The sequence below is a fragment of the Paramisgurnus dabryanus genome, chromosome 6 (assembly GCF_030506205.2).
Source record: "Paramisgurnus dabryanus chromosome 6, PD_genome_1.1, whole genome shotgun sequence".
NCBI lineage: Eukaryota > Metazoa > Chordata > Actinopteri > Cypriniformes > Cobitidae > Paramisgurnus > Paramisgurnus dabryanus.
This window is the reverse complement of record NC_133342.1, coordinates 36,265,367-36,287,370: the sequence shown is the minus strand read 5'-3', so window position 1 is coordinate 36,287,370 and position 22,004 is coordinate 36,265,367. Positions and strand designations below refer to the sequence as shown.

At 37.1% G+C, this 22,004-nt stretch overlaps 2 protein-coding genes across 2 annotated transcripts in view; both read right to left on the bottom strand.

The window, feature by feature from the left end:
* Positions 1-902: 902 nt before the first annotated feature.
* On the bottom strand, positions 903-4,628 carry LOC135767447 (uncharacterized). Its single transcript, XM_065277171.1, has 5 exons — positions 4,495-4,628; positions 4,111-4,345; positions 3,795-4,012; positions 3,546-3,705; positions 903-1,975 (listed from the first exon to the last, which is right to left on the bottom strand). The coding sequence occupies exons 2-5, from the start codon at positions 4,322-4,324 to the stop codon at positions 1,806-1,808; spliced, it is 762 nt and encodes a 253-aa protein (XP_065133243.1). The 5' UTR covers positions 4,325-4,345; positions 4,495-4,628; the 3' UTR covers positions 903-1,805.
* A 1,949-nt stretch (positions 4,629-6,577) lies between these two features.
* dis3l2 (DIS3 like 3'-5' exoribonuclease 2) overlaps positions 6,578-22,004 on the bottom strand; it is a 32,068-nt gene continuing 16,641 nt past the window's right edge. The window contains exons 12-21 of the mRNA XM_065277016.1: positions 18,799-18,906; positions 18,468-18,701; positions 12,414-12,493; positions 12,081-12,264; positions 11,802-11,888; positions 11,071-11,218; positions 10,732-10,862; positions 10,296-10,400; positions 9,336-9,440; positions 6,578-7,828 (exon numbers count right to left, since the gene is read on the bottom strand). Coding sequence (XP_065133088.1) covers positions 7,724-7,828; positions 9,336-9,440; positions 10,296-10,400; positions 10,732-10,862; positions 11,071-11,218; positions 11,802-11,888; positions 12,081-12,264; positions 12,414-12,493; positions 18,468-18,701; positions 18,799-18,906 — 1,287 coding nt within the window. The 3' untranslated portion in view covers positions 6,578-7,723. The remainder of the gene's footprint in view (positions 7,829-9,335; positions 9,441-10,295; positions 10,401-10,731; positions 10,863-11,070; positions 11,219-11,801; positions 11,889-12,080; positions 12,265-12,413; positions 12,494-18,467; positions 18,702-18,798; positions 18,907-22,004) is intronic.

Here is a 22,004-nt window from a genome sequence, read left to right as displayed (position 1 = left end):
AGTCCGATTTTCAGGCCATGACCCCTTTAAGCCTTAAAAAAATGCAATACTTATCTTAGTCTTATCTTGCAGCGCCGCATGAAGTCGAACAAGCCTAGTGTTTCAAGCATAATGTACAATGTTATAGCAGTGTTTTAAGAACGGAACACGTTTGCCACCCAGTGGACAAATAAGGTATTGCAAGAAAATCCTATTTTTTTATTTCAATAGCACATGGACAGTACTAAACATGTTGTTGTGACCCAGTCTGTAAAACCCAGCTCAAGTCATTTATCAGTGATTTATTGTTTTCTACATAAAATCATCCTACATAATGTAAAAGACATACTGTGAATATGTAACCTTATCAATGTGAAATCAAATTAGAGTATGAGATTTTAGCCTGGATTTCATAGGTTCCCATATAAGGACATTTTAGTAGTTTAAAAAAAACATCCCTTACAAAAACATTACTGGTGTGGATCTTGAGATGAAACAATGAGACTTGCAAGCCCTTTTCAGTTCAGACAGCTCAAACATGCATATTAAACTTGGCCTACATTTAAGCCTTGTCTAGGAAACCAACCCATTATTTTATCACAAGCTAAATTTTTTATTAATTGAAAATAAAAATTATGGGTGGTTTCCCAGACAGGGCTTATCCTAGTCTCAGACTAAAAAGTAAATTTGAGCTGCCTGAATTAAAAAAAACTTCTTGCACTGACAAATCCTATCATATACAAGTGCCATTATTTTGTCTCAAGATTGTCACACAAGTATTGTTTTTGTAAGGTTTGTTTTTAATGTACTAACATAACTAAGCCTAGTCCTGGAGTAAGCAAAACTCTGTTCGAGGAAATGGCCCTTTAAAGATTTAAATGCATACATTTTAATAGTTTAAGCACTGCAGTATCACACAAATAAAAGTTAAAAAGGAACATTTCTGATTTATTTTCTTAAGGCAGCTTGTTACTAAATGGGAATCCAAACTGAATGAATGTGGGCCATTAACTATCATCTACCTTTTTTTGTCCAAATCTTTATGTCCAGTCTTACTACATGTACAAAAACAGTTAAATCCTTCAGTATTTTAAACAAAGAAATTGATAACAGTCTGAACAACACAGTAACATCAAAAACAGATCATTTTACAAACATTCTAAAAGCTCTTCATCAAGATTCTTCAAACCTAGGATCTTTTGATGCAAGCCTACAATTTCAGAAAACACCAGATTTAAGATGTTTGCTAATAGATTACAAACAATCTGTTGCATTTAAGATTAAAATGTTTAAACAAAATATGTATCAACATGCAAGAGTAAAATAGACTAAAATGAATGACTTAATAATTTACTAAACCTAAATAAAACAATAAAATACCACTAGTAAAGCATTAAGGATATGTACTGAAATTAAATAAACATCCTTAAGTATTTTGTATGTAAAAGTATGTTATTTAAAAATGCAGGATAAGTGAAGTTTCGTATAGAAAGCTACTAATAATGCAGAATCCAAAAAAAGAGCCAAACTATCACCTTACCCCTGAACTCACCCCCAGCTTATCCAGACATAGTAGGATCAATATTATACCGGAATCTACATTGCAACTGTTATATACTCATATGTGAAATGTTTAATTGGAAAAACAAAACAAGCAAATTCAAAGTGTAGTGCATAGATAAGATGAAATAAAATATTGAGCAAAACTGGTTAAATACAAAATATTTACAGATGTGCAAACGTGTTGCAAAAAATACAATGTGAAAAAGATGAGATACTGATCCATTTTTCTTTCTTTCATGTTAAGTGCAAGTATTTTGTCTTAGTTATTCCAGATTCACAACTGAAAATGAGTTTTCTGCTTTAACATTTTGCAACTGCATTCGCTTTTTTCTTCCACCCTCACGGTCACCAGCCAGATGAAACCAACGTTTAATAACATTTTCAACCTCCAGCTCAGTTGCCTGTGTACACGAGGGATTTCTTCTTACAGCATCTAGTATTGGAGCATACACATACAGTTAAAAAAGGGGAGGCATTAAAGGAAAAATTGTACTATGTTCATACCTTAAAGGAACATTCCATTTTCTTAAAAGAAAAATCCAGATAATTTACTCACCAACATGTCATCCAAAATGTTGATGTCTTTTTTTGTTCAGTCGAGAAGAAATGATGTTTTTTGAGGAAAACATTGCAGGATTTTTCTCATTTTAATGGACACCAACAGTTAACACTTAACTCAACACGTAACAGTTTTTTTCAATGGAGTTTCAAAGGACTATAAACGATCCCAAACGAGGCATAAGGGTCTTATCTAGCAAAACGATTGTCATTTTTGACAAGAAAAATAACAAATATACACTTTTAAAGCACAACTACTCGTCAAGATCCAGTCCAGCACGACCTAACGTAAATGCGTAGTGACGTAGGGAGGTCACATGTTACATATATAAAACGCACATTTGCAGTCCATTGTAAACAATAAACTGACACAAAGACATTAATTAGTATCAGTTGACATACAACAACGTAGGAACGGTCCTCTTTCAACACACTTGTAAACACTGGGGCGGAGTTTCGCGTTCGTCCTCTGTGACCTCTTGACGTCATGACGTATTGCTTGGGGTCACGCTGACGCATTACGACCGGATCTTGACGAGAAGTTGTGCTTTAAAAGTGTATATTTGTTATTTTTATTGTCAAAAATGACAATCGTTTTGCTAGATAAGACCCTTATGCCTCGTTTGGGATCGTTTAGAGTCCTTTGAAACTCCGTTGAAAAAAACTGTTACGTGTTGAGTTAAGTGTTAATTGTTGGTGTCTATTCAAGTCCATTAAACTGAGAAAAATCCTGGAATGTTTTCCTCAAAAAACATAATTTCTTCTCGACTGAACAAAGAAAGACATCAACATTTTGGATGACAAGGTGGTGAGTAAATTATCTGGATTTTTCTTTTAAGAAAATGGAATATTCCTTTAAATTAATACATACCCATCTTTATTAAATGCGTACACTTAGATGAGTAGTTACACGGGTAAGTATGATGGCACAAAATAAAACATGCCGATTTTTTGCGACAGAAGTTTACGCGAGAGGGGGAGTCAGGAGTGATGATGTTACTGCACCTGAGGTCGAAGTGCTGCAAACTAAATGCTCTTCCACCAAACAAAAAAAATCACCACGTTTTATTTTGTGCCACCATACTTACTTGTGTAACTTCTCATGTCTTAAAATAGGGAAAACATGTAAGTGTAGGTGGCTTTTAAATTCATCCATCCCTTTTGGATCCTAAGGAACGAATGGGCTAGGCTAAATGCTAACACATTCACTACGTGCTGTACAAAGATTTAGTGCACGCATTGAAAAAAGATAGGTATGTATTAATTCGTCTAAGTTGAGGTAAGAACATAGTAAAATATAAAAAAAACTGTGGTGTTTTCCTTTAAACCATGTACATCATCACCAATCCAAAAACCAAGAATTTCAACCTTTAATTTATGATTATAATTTGTGAAAACAAGTACGTTTGAAGATTTCCAGAAATATTGACAACAAAAGGACTTACCAATCACAACACTCTTAAACTCCAAATTATGGAAAGGTGTTTTCCCATTAACACCTTTCCAGTTCACAGTTTTGGCAAAGTCGTTTTTTATTGCCATTTTCATTATTCGCCAAACTGTGTCCTTCACATCCACACCACCCAACAATCCAAGTTCAAGTACCTGAAATGTATTTTTTTAAACATGTTGTTTTAAAACAAACTACATTCAAGACTGCAACAGCATGCAGGCATGCACAATACGTAACCTACCACTTTTCGTCTGGTTTCTGGACACGATCGGAGATCGTTTTCAAGCTCAATTAATGAACTGAGGTCTTCAATTGGAAAACAGCTTTGATTTAAAGGGTCCTCTTCAAAGTCTGTGATCTCTCTGACATTGTTTGCCTGGAGATCCTGAACCATCTCTATGATGCTCCTCTGTTGCTCCATAAGAATTTCTTGGTTTCTTACCACTTCAATAAGAAGCGCTAAAACAATAAAGACAGGAATTGTAAGATAACAACATCAGTTTTGCTATGATTTACAATAATATTTTATTAATAAACGAAAACAAAGGAAATCTTACATTTTATGAATGGATCACAGCATGAGAGGCTTTTTGTCTGGAAGTTGGGCGTTTCCTGATGCCACTGTGACTGAACGCTGCTGCCTGCTTCAACTTTTGATTCAGGTGGAGAATTAATCTCTTTCCCCAAAGATTCAAACATCTTATTGACTCTTGTTCTAACAGCCCTTTTCCTAATGATATTACGTCTGGTGTAGGCCCACTTGCTGTCCATACTTGCACTGTAAATAGGGACCTACAGTAATTTAAACATGAAAACAAACCATAAATTAAATGCATATAAATATTAACCGCGTATAACGCCAAACGAGTCTCATGCTGCATAGTAGAAGAATATGCTACATTTACGTGTTAGTTGAAATTTATAAAAGTATAAACCCTTACCGAATTAAAAACTCCACAAAACAACCAAAACTCGTGAGTGTCGAGGACTGAGAAGCAGTTTGCGGTTCACCTCCACAGAGCGCGACGTTTGTGTATAGGTAAATATTAGCATATGACTGCTACGCAACTTCCGGGGCTTCTGGTGGGCGGGGCAAGTGCGGTCCAAGGAAGGTATTTTTAGCTTTGAAAAAGAGTATAGAGGGGTTGCAAGTTTACAAACATTGCAGGGTGCGCGCGCAACCAAGGGGCAGAAAGACCGATTGGTGAGCTGATCTGCTACTGCAACAACCTTAATTATTGAAGCGTTCTTTAATGTTTGTACATAAATAAGACTTGATTTTAGTTGTATCTGTTTTTCTGTCTTTATTTTTGCAGTGTTACTGTGATACATGTATGAATTATAATTTTATAATTATAATGCTAGTAACGTAATAGTCGCATCTACTGGTATGTTAACATCAGGCACCCAGCACTGACTCTGTTGGTACTATTTTCCACGCAAAAATTCCTTGGCATTTTGACTTACAGACACCGCTACTAGCATACAACACAATGCACGTCTCTTCTTTCTGCCCCTCGGTTGCGCGCGCAACCAGTTAGTGACGTCGCCGTGCAACCCGTCTATATACTCTTTGGCTTTGATAACTAAATTGTGTCGTTTTTCGAAATTAACTCTTAAGTGTTTTTAACCTAGAGTATTCCTCTCAACAAATATTGTCAGTAATATTGTGCTCAGTTAAACAAAATGCATATAACGGAAAAACACGAACACAACAGACAACTTGCCTCTAGTTAAGTTTTTATGTCTGGTATTTATTGTCACAATTAATTCAGAGTCTACAAATAATGTCATACATAAAATATGCCGCTTGTTGTAGTTATTCTTTGACGTAGACAACATTTAATATTACGTTTGTGTAATTATAAACTATTTTTTATTAATTATTATACACATTATATTATATACAAATTTCTCTTAGTGTTTTTGCCTTTAAAAGAAAACAGTACAAAAGATTAACCCCGATTACAAAATAAAAGTTTGTGCTTGCATAATATATTTGTGCGTGTATTGTTTGTAATTATTATGTGAATATATAAATGCACACATACATGTATAAATAAACGTGTATATATTTTTAAATGTATATATATATATATATATATATATAAAATATATACAATTCTAAATATATATACACATGTAAATATTTCTTATACATTTGTGTGTGTGTGTGTGTGTGTGTGTGTGTGTGTGTGTGTGTGTGTGTGTGTGTGTGTGCATACTAAATTATTACACACAGTGCAAAGACATTATGCAAAAAGCAAACTTTTATTTTTGTATGCGATTAATCATTAATATCGTCATAACGTTTTTCCTTGTAAAATGTCGCCATCTCGTGGACATGCGTAATAATGAAAAGACGTCAAAGTTGCATGATGACCAAATAATATTTTTATTTTGATATCCAGTTATAATCTCAGTCTTCAATACAGGATGAATTATGAAAAGTATTAATAATATTCGTTTATATAAAGACAACACTTATATAAACATTTAAATATTAAATATATTTAAATGTACTTAATAGTAATATTAAAATGATTCTTTATGCATTTTAGATTGAAGTAAACTCTGAAAATGGCTGTATTAATTTTGACCCATAAAGGTTTTAATATTGGACAGGGTTGTTTTAACCCAACTGCTGGGTTATTATACCCCCTGGTTGCACTACAACAACCCAAAATTGGGCTATTTTTTCCCATTATGGGTCAAAAATAACCCAGACATTTTTAGAGTGTACTAAACAAGTATAATACCACTGACTAGCATGTTAAAAATGCAAAAAACACACATTGTTAACCTACAAATATACAGGTTAAATATATACTTAAATATAGACATCTTACACTACAAAGAAAAGTTGTTGTGGTGTAGTTGATTTTTTATTAGTTTTGCAGTCTGTATCACCTGTTGAATTAATCATTAGCCAAACATCAATGTATTTACTCACAATACATGTAATTTAGACTGCAGTTTAGACCAATAAATATGCACTCATATCAAGTATGACACTTACAGAAGTGACAACAACACAAGCCTTTATATGCAGTTCAGATATACATTAATACTGGAGCATGAAATGAGAGCTGCTATGAATGTAACATCATGTACAGCTGCTGTCTTACTATGGCCATTTTTAAATCCAACAGACAATGCTTTGTTTAAACTCCTGTAATCGGCCCCAAAGTCTGAAATATGACAGCAAACAGAAGAAAATGGCTAAATAAATACAGTTAGATCAATGAGTATATAGTTGCTGTATCCAACGTGGCCCAATCGTTGGCAGCAACACTAATATTATATTAACTTTATTATGAGACCCCCAATTAATATCAGATTCCATGTGCAAAAAAATCTAACCAGAAGATTTAGCATTAAATTAAATGCCTAAAAATTAGATAAATTACACATTAAAACAGTTTTTATCAAATAACATTAACTAGTTGATAACAGTATATGCAAGCTGAATTTGTGAAATGCCTTTATATAGCCACAACTCCTCTGTCCCCTAAAGTGTTTTTAAGAACAAAAACAATTAAAAAACCTAAAACAACGGTAAACAACAGAAGACTTTAAAGCTCATGTTAAACAAAACATTAAAAAATAAAATTAATGGTACTCAGCCGAGCCACAATTATATAAAATCACTTATTAAAATAGCCTCTTCGTTAAGGGATCAATGCTTCCCATTGGGAAAACAAAATAATCATTAACATATTTGCAACTTCTGAAGTTGACAAAACACCATTTGTGAAGTGATCATCCTTCATGCAAAGGCTACAAAAATAATGTCCCGTAAAAAGCACATCATACTGACAGGATCGAAATAAAATTACAACTAAGATTCATCCAAAAGGAGAAATGACTGGAAGCAAGGTTAAATTATTTGGCAGCATCCCTGAAAATAAAACTTCTTTTTACACTTCCTGAGGCTAAAGCTAAATTTCCCACAAAACATGCAACATTTACAACTCAAATAAACACTTAAAATTTGTAAGCAAAATTAAAAATCAGATATGAATCTTTTAAAATGGAAAAGATATTCTATCTCTGTGCTTTTATAATAAATAGAAGAGCAACCTGAATCACCATAGGTCTCTTCTGGTTATGAAATTATTGAAACCTGCAGAAATAAAAGTGTTTAAGCTAATTCATATGAATGAATGTTTATGAACAAGGGTTGTCTGAAGGTCTCTTCAGCACAGCGCTGTATTTCATTGGAGCTCCATCTGCCTTCAGCTGAACATTCACAAGAGTGAAGATGGAGATCTCCTGCAGAACATAAAGATACGATTATGATTCGCAGCACAAATAACTATGATGTACATTTGCTAGCATGTACCACAACTCTGGTTTCTAGATACGACTCACTCCTTCATTTAAGAACACAGGACCATTTTATCATTAGTCTGGGTAAAAAACACTGAGCCTCATTGAAGTTGCATTTAAGCATATATGAGGACGTACGGGTTGTGAATGTGCTGCCACAAACTGCAAATCTGGAAAAAACTGTTATGGTGTCCCTGATTCTCAACCCGTGAATGTTTTTCATTGCTAAAAGGGAGTTTGGGAACTTACAGCAAAGCACAAATGACAACAGGTTTACTCGAGACAGCACAAGCGAGCATGAGGGTAAAGCTAATCTCTTATATTATAGCTGTGATGCAGGTAGCGAAGATTCTCTGTTTCGTGTTTTCGCATCACGTTTTGGTATCAGCTTGGGTCCCTGCAACCCCAACCAAGGTGGTACTAAAAAAGTATTGGGTACTAGATACTGCACCCAGTGGAAAAGCCCCCGAAAGTAGGCTGACCTGACCCAAACCAAACCGTGTAGTGCTATGCAATGGAAAAGGCTCCATTAGTGAAACTATGGTAGCTGCCAGAGGACAAACATGTCATCGTCTGAGATGACGTAGTGGCAAAAACACGTTCTATAGTGTCACTCACGGGTGCAATACAATGTCACATATTAACCATTAAAACCCTGGGTGAGGGGGTTGTTTAGGTCCATACTACTATGAGCAATAATAGTGATGCTTGGCTTAGTAAATACCACTATAGCAGGTTCTGTCTTCTACTGTATCTTAAAGGGATAGTTCACCCAAAAAAATGAATATTCATTTCTTTGTTCAGTTGAACACAAAGGAAGATATTTTGAGCAATGTTTGTAACCAGACCGTTTTTGAGCACCATTGACTTCCACAGTAGTATTTTGGCTACTATGAAAGTCAATGGTGCTTCAGTTTCCCGCTTTTTAACAAAGATCTATCTTTGTGTTCAGCAGAACAAAGAAATTTATTAATTTCTTTAACTCTTTCGCCACCATTGACGAGATAACTCTGTGTATTTTTTGAAGATCGCTCTGAATGGGATCGCTATCAAAAGTCCTTCACAAAAATTGAATTATCTCAGCTTTTTGCTCAAAATTGGGTGTTTTGAAGAAACCTACACATATTTGAGAGGTAATAATAAGAGAACTAATTTTGTTTGAAAGCAGAGGGTTTGTTCTTTCATGTGATATATTGTTTGTTTATATATTTAAAGAATAACATTTTCTGGAAGGCATAAAACTTTTGTGAAAATCATATAAAAATGCTGGCGCTGGCTGGCAACTTTTTTTAAAAACGCTGCAGGGAAAGAGTTAACAGATACTAAAATGATCAACAAACATTCATAACAGCAAGCTTTCTAAACAATCCACATAGTTTAATATTACACCCCTGAAACATCTTTTGAAAAGCAATGAAAGGAAAATAAAAAACAGTGTGTGGAGTTGCACCTGCTGTATGGAGTCCTTCCTTGGATCATCTGATTTCCAAACAAGCATCATCTCGGGTCTCTTCCCAACTTTACGGAAGTGGAACGTCTTCAGTCCCTCTAATGACTTCATGAAAGAGACAGCAAACTATGCATTATTAATGATAATTACAATACAATTTCATGTCTTAACACTGTATATTTTGTAATAAACTTTCAGTATTTTACTTCATGTTATTTTTTGAAGTATTATTAAATAAATATCAAATAATTAATTGGTTATCAACACTGGCAAGATTCAGTATCGGGCTCTGTTACCTACTCTGCAGTGGCGGCTCGTGACTGCTCATCCGAGGGGCGCACATTCAAAAGAAGTGTTCGGAGTGTCATGTGTGTTGATTGTGTTTTCAAAATATGTGAAGTATTGTTGCGTCATGTGAACCATGTGCATCACGTGTTTTGTCAAAATAAGTGCCTGCGGCACAAACGTCAAAACAGTTTATGATAAAAGAGACGCTCACGTTTACAAAAGACACACAAGACATTCCCTTAACTGTAAACAATGATTATGCATGAGATTATGCGAGTATCTGGCAAACGGGAGCGTCTCTTTTATTACAAACCCTTTAGATGCGTCTGCAGCAGGCACTTATTTTGGCAAAACACGTGATGCACACAGGATCACTCCATGCCCAGAACACATATTTTGAAATAAGGAACCACACACATGTGTGAATCGAGCGCCCTCGAAAAAAGAAGTCAACGGCCGCTACGGCTACTGTGTAACATGCAAAAGAATCACAGGCTAAATGAAAAAAATTACTATTCAGACCCAGAATCATTTTGATTATTGAACTACAGTGATGTCACAATGGTTAAATGATAAATGTTCTCTTTGAAATGCACTCTTTTATTGTACAAATCTAAAAGATAACCTTTGAACAATGCAAAGTCAAATATGCAGCTAGTAAGACGGACGTACATTACAGTAGATTCGTTTCTGAACTCCATAGCGAAGCACAAGCACATCAAAAGACTGATCCAGAACTCCCATGACCATAGCTTCAGAGTCCAGCGGTCCACACTCCTGTAAACAACAACAACAACAACACCACATTCGCTCATCAATACAACGCCATAAGACGCTTATCCACTTCAATTCATTGAATTCAACACTACTTTTAAAATCACATTCTTTATACGCTCAAGAGGAGTGCACATAGATGCCATCACAACAAGTTACCAGTAGGGGGCGACAATTAATTGGTTAACAGACAAACTTGCAAGATAATACCACTCTCTGAACAATTTAGTTTATGGTGAAGATCACATATAAAGCATGGATTACTCTCCTAATGCTCATACGTAGTAAAGCACTAAAAGTGTTTGTCAACATACGTTATATGCATGATAGTTACCTTCACAAAGACGCCAAAGAAGAGCTCAGAGCTCAGCTCTTGAACTCTCTTTGAAGCAGTCTTCCTATCATTGCAGAGCGACGCTTGTTTGTGAACATCCTCCCCTCCGAGACCCAAACGCGGCCCGCAATCTGACAGCACAGAGAAAGCAAGAGAATCCGTTATCATTTAGCACTGAAATATCTCATGATATTCTCAGGTCAAGTGTGGATGACTAAGTACACTTGGCCCATTAGCAACTTCAATTAGAGACAATGCAGATTTTTTGTTACCAAACATGTGTAAGTGAATCAACGTCGGTCTTAACATCGCTAGTCAGATGACACTAAAGTAACTCACTGAGGGAGGCGGCCAGTAGACGGTGCACTATGACATCAGCGTAGCGTCGTATAGGGGAAGTAAAGTGAGTGTATAGAGGCACGTTCAGAGCGTAGTGTCGAAAGAGCTTCTCATCTCTCAGTGCTCCAGAACAGAAATACACCGCCATCTAAACATGACAAAAACATAACCGAATCCTTCAAAACCTCACAGTGTTAGTATCAATGTAAGAACATTCTGTGATGATATAACTTTGATATCTATAATACTGACTAATTCAAACACTGATCACAATGATGGTGGTTTGTTGCGATTGAAACTCAATTGTGCTGTGAATTATTTTCTCTCTCTCTCTTTTTCTCTGCACTAAATGGCTGTGCCGTGGTTGGATAGTGCAGATTAAGGGGCGGTATTATTATAATAAGAGCTTCTTTTGACATCATAAGGAGCGCCAAATTTCAATGACCTATTTTTTCACATGCTTGTAGAGAATGGTTTACCAAAACTAACTGGGTTGATCTTTTTCACATTTTCAGTGACTGTCAGTCTTTTTACATCAGAGCAAAACTGTGGTATATGCAACAACAATTATCAAGACAACTATTTATCAGCATGCATTAATTAATTCAATGTTGTCGCAAAAAAGAAAGCTTCCGACCAATTCCGGTGCAACAAATGGAAAAGTTAGTCTGGATCCCTGTGTGGACACAATGTATAAATGCATATGTTGTTTAATAAAAGCACATCTTTACCTGCATCGGCCTGGAGCACATATGAGTGAGAACTTCCTTCCTGGCTCCGGCGTACTCATCATGGCCGAGGTTTTCATTCAGACTCCGCTGTCAAAAACAATGAACATGTTTGGTACACAATAACAACATCGATCTCTCACCTCTTCCTTTATTTAATTTCATGTTCAAGTCTTTACATTTGTTCTTTACAGCTGTGCTTACAGGCAACATTACATGACAACGTTGGTGTGAGAGCAGTGCAAATAGTTACTAATATTAAAATGAGTGCGAGGCACTCACGTGCAGATCTCCGGATGAGGAAAAGTCGATGTCGATGCCCATCTGGTCGCAGAACTCCTGCAGGTCATTCACCATCTTGCTCTGAGGCGGCGGGTGTCTCCGGAGGAGGGCCAGGTCCGGGTATGAACGGTAGATCTGATGGGCCACCGCCATGTTTGCCAGCAACATGAACTCTTCCACCAATCTGCGTGACAAAGGACACTTGACTCACTGCTCGAACCCTCAATATAGATAGTAGCGTATTATACGGAGACAGGGGGTGAAAACTTCAAAAGCAATGGAAGAACTAAGCCAAAAAACCCACAGATTGTGCGTGTATGAAATCTGGCTTACTTGTTGCTGTCCCGATATTGATAGACGTAACAGCCCTGAGGCATCCCAGACTCCTTGTCAAGAGTGAAAGACAGCTTCAACTGCAATCGGGAAATGCCAACATGTTAAAATACTCTGTAATGATCATATTAAACATGTTTAATATCGTTGTGAGGATGACTGATAACAACTGGCTCTTAGGGTAGGGACACATCAAACAAACACTGGCTGCGTTTCCATTACAGATTTGCGCAAAACTTTAGCATTATTTTAAATGTCGACAAAAACTATTGCCAAATGATGGCGTTTTCATTAACCGATGATATGCGACTGAAACTTAGTTTTTCCTCACGCGACAAGTCATCATGTCAACTGATGTTGGAAGGTTTACTAATATCACATCCACCGCAATAAGCTTTGGGTCTCATTCACTTAGCATGCGTACGCACAAATTTGTGCATGAGATGTGCGTACGGATGTTTTCATAAACAAATCGTGATTCAACAAAAACTTTTGTATCAAAATGTCTTCTAAATGTACACAATAAAATAAAATAAATACTTAAAACCACTCGTACGCAATAATCACGTATGCTATAATCCAGAGATGGGACCAAGTCACACATGTGCAAGTCTCAAGTAAGTCTCAAGTCTGAACCTTCAAGTCTCAAGTAAGTCCCAAGTATTTTTTTTCTTGGGCAAGTCAAGTCAAGTCGAGTCACAGGCTGTGTCAAGTCAAGTCCAAGTCAAGTCACCTTATTATTGTAATTTTACCTGCAGAATCTGATCTTAATAAAGTGACAAGATATACAGTAAGTAACTATCAGTAAATTACAATAATTTGGATTTGCATTGTAAATTCTCATGTTCAGTAAAATACATCTTGGAATCAAACAAAATTGTAACTTCATAAATTATTTATTTTTCACTTCTGCCAATCGTGTTTGAAATTTTCCACATTGAGTCCATAAAACAAATAACAGCTTAACATCCAACAGACCCCTCTCTGAACACCTCCCTCTCTCTCAAACACAGTTTACGTACAACATTAAACTTACTTGTTACATTTCTCCCCTCTCTCTCTCTCTCTCTCTCTCTCAAACATGTGCCCAGAAAAAATGAGCGCGTCCCATCTCTTCCGTTCGCGCGCCTATATTTGAAATAACGAACTTGAGCGCGCAAAAGACGCGACATGTGAACCGCCCCAAAAATTGTAGAATCAAGTAATTTTTCTCTGTGTGTGTGTTCAGGTGGCAAACTTGAAAAAGAAGTATTCAAAAATAAAAATAAGTATTTTAAAAAATAAATCACAATTATTTTGCCCACATTTGTCCCCAACACAGTATGATGAGGGCAACATTAGCTATTATTACATTAGCTAACTACCAACTAACCAGAAATTAACAAATTGACAAGCACTTACTGGGCAGAATGGCTCTTTAAATGACGACCAAAATTGGAGGTTGCCTTCTGGCTGCCTGTGATTTTAATGTTGCATGTCTTGCAAAGCACTGTTCGTCTTTTGCAATCTTGTTGAAGCCGAAAGCGATGACCCTCCGTACCCCTCCGGTTGACATGTTGATATCTGATCTAAGTGGGCGTGGTGTGCGTAAGGTACGAGAGGGCATGACGAATGATAGTGTCGTGATTCAGTCATGACAACACCATTCTCAGCCTGCGCTCCAGCTGGGTCGACTTTATTTTTTTAAATAATTTATATATTTTATATTTAAACTGAAAACATGATGTGATTAACACTTAAGTCATTCAAGTCATCGTGTCTCAAGTCAAGTCAAGTCCCGAGTCTTTAACTTCCAAGTCCGAGTCGAGTCTCAAGTATTTTATTTTTTTTCAAGTCAAGTCACAAGTCACAAAAATAGCGACTCGAGTCGACTCAAGTCCAAGTCACCAAGTCACAAGTCCCCATGTCTGCTATAATCAAATACTAGGCTATAATTATAATGTGTATGATAATGTTTACATGATCATAAAATTTACATGATTATATTTTATAATATATTTTCTGTATTGTATATTATTATACATGATCTATATTATTATTGTATACATTATATTCTACATTATTCTAGCCTACTTATTTTTTTCGACACATAAAAAAGATGCACATAATGACAAATCTTCACACTTTCCTTCCTCACTTTTTAAATAACTATATGAAAGCATCTGCTTAAAGCCTAATGTAAACATCATGTAAATGTAATAAGAAGCCCAAAAGTCAATTACTTGATCTCCTGTCTGTTTTATTTTAGATAGAGATGCACGTCTCTGTCAGATTAATTAAATATAATATTTGTTGACACATATCTAATACTTATTTAATGTTACTCCAGTCGGTGGACAGCACTGACTTCCTCTAGCGGCAGCAAAACCTCCCAAATAATTAAAACGTAATTTACCGATAATAAATATGATCATGGATTTCTTTGAGCTCTTTTGCTTTTATGACAAACGGCTCTAAAATTTTCTGTGGACAGCGCTACGCTGCGAAAAGCCCTTATATGGAGCTGGTTTGGGCGTGTTTTATGCAAATTACCAACCTTGTGCACGCGGCCGCTCATGTAAAACACTACAAATTCACTAACGTAAGAACAAGTATAAGAACAAAATCATGTGCATACGCATTTGTTGTGAATTAGCGGAAAGTTTTCATGAGAATTCAAATGTCCATATAAATACGAAAAACGTACGCAATTATTTGTGAACGAGACCCAATATTTTTAAGTAAAGACAATGTAATGGTGCGTTCACACTAGACGCGAATGAAGCATTAAGCACGAGTGATTTACATGCTAAGTCAATATAAAGATGCAATCGAGTTGAAAATTCAGAACTTTAATTGATATTTGCACCGCATTAACCAATCAGGACCTTACACTAGTAGTGACGTGATTACGATGTAGCGAGTTGAGGCGGAAATACAAAACAACATTGGATGACCAAATCACCGCCACTTTATGTGGATATCTGGAGTTGTACGACACATCTCTGTACTTTCATAAAATGGAATAAAAGGATCTTGCTTGGAAGAAAGTGAGTGAGTCATATGGTCAAATGGTATGGCAGGTGGGCGGGGTTTGGGAAGAGATCACAACGATTAGCAATTAGCAACATTAGCAACCACCAATCCAATAAATTCTCGATAGACAAAATAAAGTCCAGCCATACCTTTATTTATTTCAGAAGCAATTTCACTTGAATATAATTCACCACGGGGAAAACAAGACAATCGCTACTTCCGTTTCATGGTGACTTTAATGCAAAGGAAAAGCCTCTTATGCTTGTGAGCAGACACTTAATGAGGTGTTTCTAGGAGGTATTAGTTGGTAACGCGTCATCGTCAAATAATGATTATGTGACTTACTTGCATTAGGTGACCTGGGAATGTGAATAAACTGTTTCCATTGCAGTTCTGCGAAATACACCTTTCTCAAATTGCTACACATGGGTGTAAAAAGCTTTTTGTTAAATATGGGAGTTTTCCAAAACTGTAGTGTTTATAGGCCGTATTTTCAATTCGCAATATCAATTTAAAGGGTAATGGAAACGCAGCTACTGTGGGGTGGCCTGACATCGCATGCTGGTTGTGTCTGGGTGCATAGTTGCCCTCTCTCAACATTTCAAATACCGCTACAACCTGAATGTATAATCGCATGTCTGTTAGGGGCGGGGCCAATGCGCGTGACTTCAGTGCATCATCGAGCCACTGAAATGTGGAAAGCGGTTTAATAACGGTGTGACTCCACAATTAAGTACTACATGGTCCACGGTCATCAACATTTCTAATGGGTGTAGAACCAATCTCTGTAATGTCAGACACAGACTTTAATTTTAACAGAATTTGTAGTGTAGTTGTTTGATAGATGTCACTCGTCCATCATTTAATAAAAACTACTGAACAAACAGTAAATACACATTGTTCCTTGCTTGTCCTTGGATGTGTACCAGTGTACTTTGTCCAAGTACAGCGAGTTCTTTGAATGCCTCGTACATGTTTAAAGGGGAGTTTTTTTAAATGTCAAAATGCATCCTCCTAAGAGAGTTCAGGTTTAAACATTTTTTTTTTACATTTTGCTTTGTGATGCTAGAGTGTCATGTGTTATAAGCAGAGATAAACCTCGTGTTAACAGTTTTATGGCAGAAAGCCTGTGCCGTGCACAACCCTTTAAGATTTGAGTGAGCCCCGTTGCCTGAAGGAATCACATCCAAACAGATCCATCACTGCAGTCAAATCAGATACATTCATCCGTGTAACCACCGGTATATCCATCCATCTATCATCGGTCTATCCTTTAATCCATTTAAGGATAAAAGTACTACTGCTGTAGAAGAAAGACTATTGTAGTAGAATGCTCATTTAATGAATTCTAACTATTTTGGCCATTCAGATCGCAGACTAATTTAAGTATTTAAGTATTTTAGTCCATGTTTACAGTAATGCGTACGTTTTAAAACGCATTACTTTGGCCATGTTTACGTCTTTCATTTAGACTACTCCACCGTTTTCAACCCTCATAAACGGAGTCGCTCGTAAACGCTGCAGACCTTATTTTAATTTAAGAACTCTGGGGTTGGACTGCAGCGTAAATAATCATAGAAAAAGCTCATCGATTGGCCAGCTAAGCTGTATGTTGTGATTGGCCTGTGTACCTCTGCTCTGACGTCAGCCGGAAATGTGACGCTCCTTACCATGTTTGAAAGATTCGCTCACAATGCAATGCTAACTAAGCGGGAGGAATTATGATAATGTCGGTCTTGTTTACATCACCAATCCCAGGAAGTAAACTGTTGCCTACAATCCGTGTGTTTGTTGTAGTCCAAGAAAAGAGATTTACGTTGGAGACGATAACTCGCGTCATTGTTTACTTTGGGGTTTGGACCTTTTGCATATTGTTAACATGTACTAATACACACTTACACACCAATGGTCATGTAAACTGGTGACCTAACCCTTTATAGAGCACCTATTGTCTTGTCTGATTCATGTTTTTAAATTTCCTTTGGTGTGTAAGTGTCCAAAAGGTCCAACCCCAAAGTAAATGATGATGTGAGTTATTGTCTCCAACTTAAATCGCTTTTCTTGGACTACAACAAACACACAGATTTGTAGGCAACAGTTTACTTCCTGGGATTGGTGATGTTGTTTTTCCAAGCTGAGAGCTGGCACTCATTGTTTTTCCACGGAAAAAATCCGCCAGCTGCTGGCTGTTTTGAAAAACACAGTGCTTCCATTGAAAACAATTTTAAATAAGCCGGCCGCAGGCATAAAAGCTTTGGTGTGCACGCCCCTTAAAGGTCACGTTGTTTCTGATTCCAATTTTTAAACCCTAGTTAGTGTGTAATGTTGCTATAATAGCATAAATAATACCTGTAAAATGATAAAGCTCAAAGTTCACTGCCAGGCGAAATATTTTCTTTAACAGAATTCCCCTTTTAAAGCCTACAGCGAACGGACGGTTTGGACAACAGCCCTCTACTTCCTGCTTTAATGATGTCACTAGAACAGTTTTTTGACTAAACTCCGCCCACATGAATACATCAGTCGCCGGCTAAGCTAACGGCACGCTAAGCTGCTATCGAATCACAACACACTAAACAAACTACACAATCAGAAGTCGTAAAGTATTTCTGAAAGAGAGGCTTCATAGAACAAGGAAGACATCAGCCTGTTTTAAGGACAGTCAAAACAGCGCTATACAGATAAGTAAATTGTGTGAAAAATACCGCATTTTTTACACGTGAAATATTGCGCACTGTAAACACAATCAAAGCTCCAAAAACACGGAAAGAACGGGACCTTTAAAGCTATACATCATAATTATTTTGACCCATACAATGTATTTTTGCCTATTGCTACAAACATGCCCGTGTGATTTATGACTGATTTTGTCGTTACAGATTTTCTGAGCTCATAAAACCAAATATAATATATTACCAAAAATGCCTATCCCTAGTAAAAAAAAGTATTAAATCTGCTGAATCAGCGCAGGGACGAGACAGAATTTAAACAGAGACAAAGAAGATATTAGCATTCATTCAAAATGATGTGCAGTCTGACCTGGTCAAGTCTCAGAGCTCCGCCCTCAAAGCGCTGGGAACGGAGTTGTTTGGCGATGTTGTGCAAGTTGAGGACGGCCTCCTGTATCTCTTGGATGGAGTGGTTCGGGGAGCAGGGTGGCAGCTCGTCAGCACTGAAGCTCTTGTCAGGGGCTTCGATCATACTCTGAGCGTGATCGTAACTCAACTTAATGCAGGAACAGATGACAGATCGGCCGAACCATTCGCTCAGGATCTAGAGGACATATGAAGGCACCGTTATAGAAAACACAGGATTCAGAGAGCTCTTTGTAAGGACCACTGACACACAAACACACACATAGACACGTTACCTTGCCGTCTGGAGAGAGCTTCCAAATGACAGAGAAGGTCAGACGATCTGTCAAAGGGTTCAAGCTGCACAGCTCCTCACACAGAAGACGAGGCAACATGGGGATCACCTGCGACAAAACACTGATATGTTAAATATGCTATATTTCCTTAATATTAGGAAGCTTAGAAATTGTACCTGACAGGCACTTTAAGATGTTTTTCCATACATTCTAGGTAATGGAAATTCAGCTTTCAAGTCAGTGAAAAGACATCTGGGCTTAGAGTGGGAATGCTGGCATTAAAACCACATAAAACAAGGCCAAAAATATCTGATCTGAATGTTTACACTGCTCAGATTATAAAAAAGTCTGATGTATGTCACATGTGAATCAAAAAATATTTGAATCATGATGTAGCTGATCCTAGATTAAACTGTGGCAAATAAAATGACATAATGCCACCCTCAAAGAAACTTTTACACCAAACAAAAGTTTAATTTGAACGAAGATCGCTTAAACATACTCTCTATCATCGTACCTACCGCAAGGCCAATAAACAGAAAATTAGCCCTAAGCTTTGTTTTCATCATGACAATCACCTTTGTAAGCTTCTAACATAAACTTGTCGGAGAAGATATTAAAGTCTAATTTCATGATCTCATTCAGGAATCCCTTTATTTTATAAATAAGCCAAGCTCAATAGCCTACAAACCCTGTGATAAATCATAGCGTAAAGCCGTCTTTGCCGAATGAGAAAAAGATTTATGTGCCTTTAAAGAGGAGACGGCAATAACAAACCAGTGAGGTTGCAAAATACACAGTGGAATGTGATTGTATCTCGCAAAGCAGAAATGGATAAACGTAGTCAAGTCATCCAACATTTCACATACTGTAGGTCATTTGACCCATCCGTCAAAACTGTGGAAGTTTGATGACCCTGTCAATCAAGATGTAGCTCAGCATAGGACCTACGGCGTAACAATCCCATTCCACCCCAAAATCGAAGAACAAATAAGACTCGTTTAATTAAAGCTGCAATCTGTAACTTTTGCCGCTCTATCGCCATCTCTGTTTGAAATAAATGTTTAGGTTTTATGCCTTGAAGTCAAATTAAAGTCAGACTCGATAGCTCAAATTATAAATCACTGTAATAAGCCTTTCCTTCGTGAAACGTGGTACAGCAAGGATACTATATATATAGACTATATATTTATCAATATTTAGGGAATTTGCTCCATTATTAATAATTTTTAACAAAAAAGCTACAGATTGCAGCTTTAAGCTTTGCCTCTGACATATTTTTCTTTAAGCCTATCTACAGTATTTTTTAACACATCTGCATTACAGATTATTATTGAGTGTCTTTAAGTAGGCCTGGGGCGGTAACCGGATTACCGCCATACCGCGGTCACGTGACCCATACCGCGGGTCTGAGCTCCTCACCGTCATAACCGCAAAACAAAAAAAAAAAACTTGAAACATTGGCCTGTGGGTCGAGGATAGAAGCGGTCTGTCCGAGCACGCGCAACAGAGGCGGACTGCCCGGGCGCGCGCGAGACAGACGCGGACTGCCCGGGCGCGCGAGACAGACAGACCGTGTCATCTTGCACACACACACGCGTCTCCGTGCAGCTTCCCAGCTATAATCAAGCACGGAAACATATGCAGTACAAGTGACTTCTCATACAAATGTTTATTTTACCAGACCATCAAGGCAGCAATAATTTGCGTCATTTACAGGCTATTCACAAATTAAGGATAGAAAAGTGGCGAAATGTCTGTAGGTACGTGTGGACACGCACAATGCGTTAAAAATTTTTTTTAACTGATAATATTAAAGGTGCTCTCCGTAAGTTGAGAAATTTCTAACCGTTACTGACACCAGTGGGCGTTATAGAAACTGCAGCCAGTCTCATGCTCGTTCTCGGTGGGCACACTCGTACGAGCACGACCACAATCACCAGAGTTGCCGTAGCAACCACAGACAGCTCATTGAGATTCACCAGCATGTTTACAAATGTAAGAAAAGTTACAGTACTGTAAGGTCATTGTTTGACAGACCACATTTTAGCAAAATGTTGCAGTGCTACTTTATATTTTCAACAGAAGTCTACTTCTAAAAGTTTTGTAACACAACACTGTAAAACACACTCCCGACACTCACAATCTTAATGCACTCGTGCTCTGAATAAAGATAATTCATATAAGAAAGTAACTTTTGAAACGGTCCTGAGCTACATGCTATCGTTAGCATTACACCACAAAATAAATGCTATCGTTAGCATTACACCACAAAAACAATAACATAATATATTACAGATGCCCTGTAACTATGTCTTACCTTTGCAGTAAAAAGGAAACCTGCTCAAGGTCTGTTTTCATACCCAGCGCTGACCGGAGCTCCCTCCAAGAATCAAATGCCAATCCGATGTTTACTCTTGTCTTTTCCCCGACGCCGGTCACGCACTATTTTGGAGGAGTTTCCGTGAGTGTCTGGATTGTGCTGGAAGTTGGTCGCTTCTTTCCGTCTACAGAGTCCATTTGAAACATTCTAGCGATTGCCGCTGTTTACTAATGACTGCAGTAGGCATCTATATGGAACACCCAGGTAGACAAGCACGCGCATGACGTCACATTTTGAATTTCGCGCCAATTCGGACCCGACTTCTCCACACAGAAAAGAGCCTACAGGCTGATAGAGACAACCGTGGAGGACACTCAAGGTGTCATTCTTTCTATTACATTATGGTTGCCTCATAAATATACAAATGAAAACTCTATCTTAAAGATTTTTTTAAGTAATAAGTTACATTCAGCCCCTTTAATTGTTCAAGCTGTTGAATGTTGAAATTGAAGAAATGTGGAAGGAAATAATATTCACTTTACATGTTCCTTAAGTAATTTGCACGTGTTTTGTATTAAAGATAAATAAATCATGCATGTTATTTAACTCATTGTCTTGCCAATAAACCGCAAAACCGCGGAAATTTGTTGATTACCGACCGCGGTAAAAAAAAATCCAAACCGGCCCAGCCCTATCTTTAAGTACTGATGAATATTTATTAATAAAGCCACAATGTGTAAGATTTTTGTGATAAAATATCCAAAAACCACTTGCACAATGCAATAGATATTTTATGCAGCTGTGAACTTACAATGGTGTGAAAAAGTGTTGGCCCCCATCCTGTCTATTAATATTTTTATATTAAAATAACACATTTCCACAA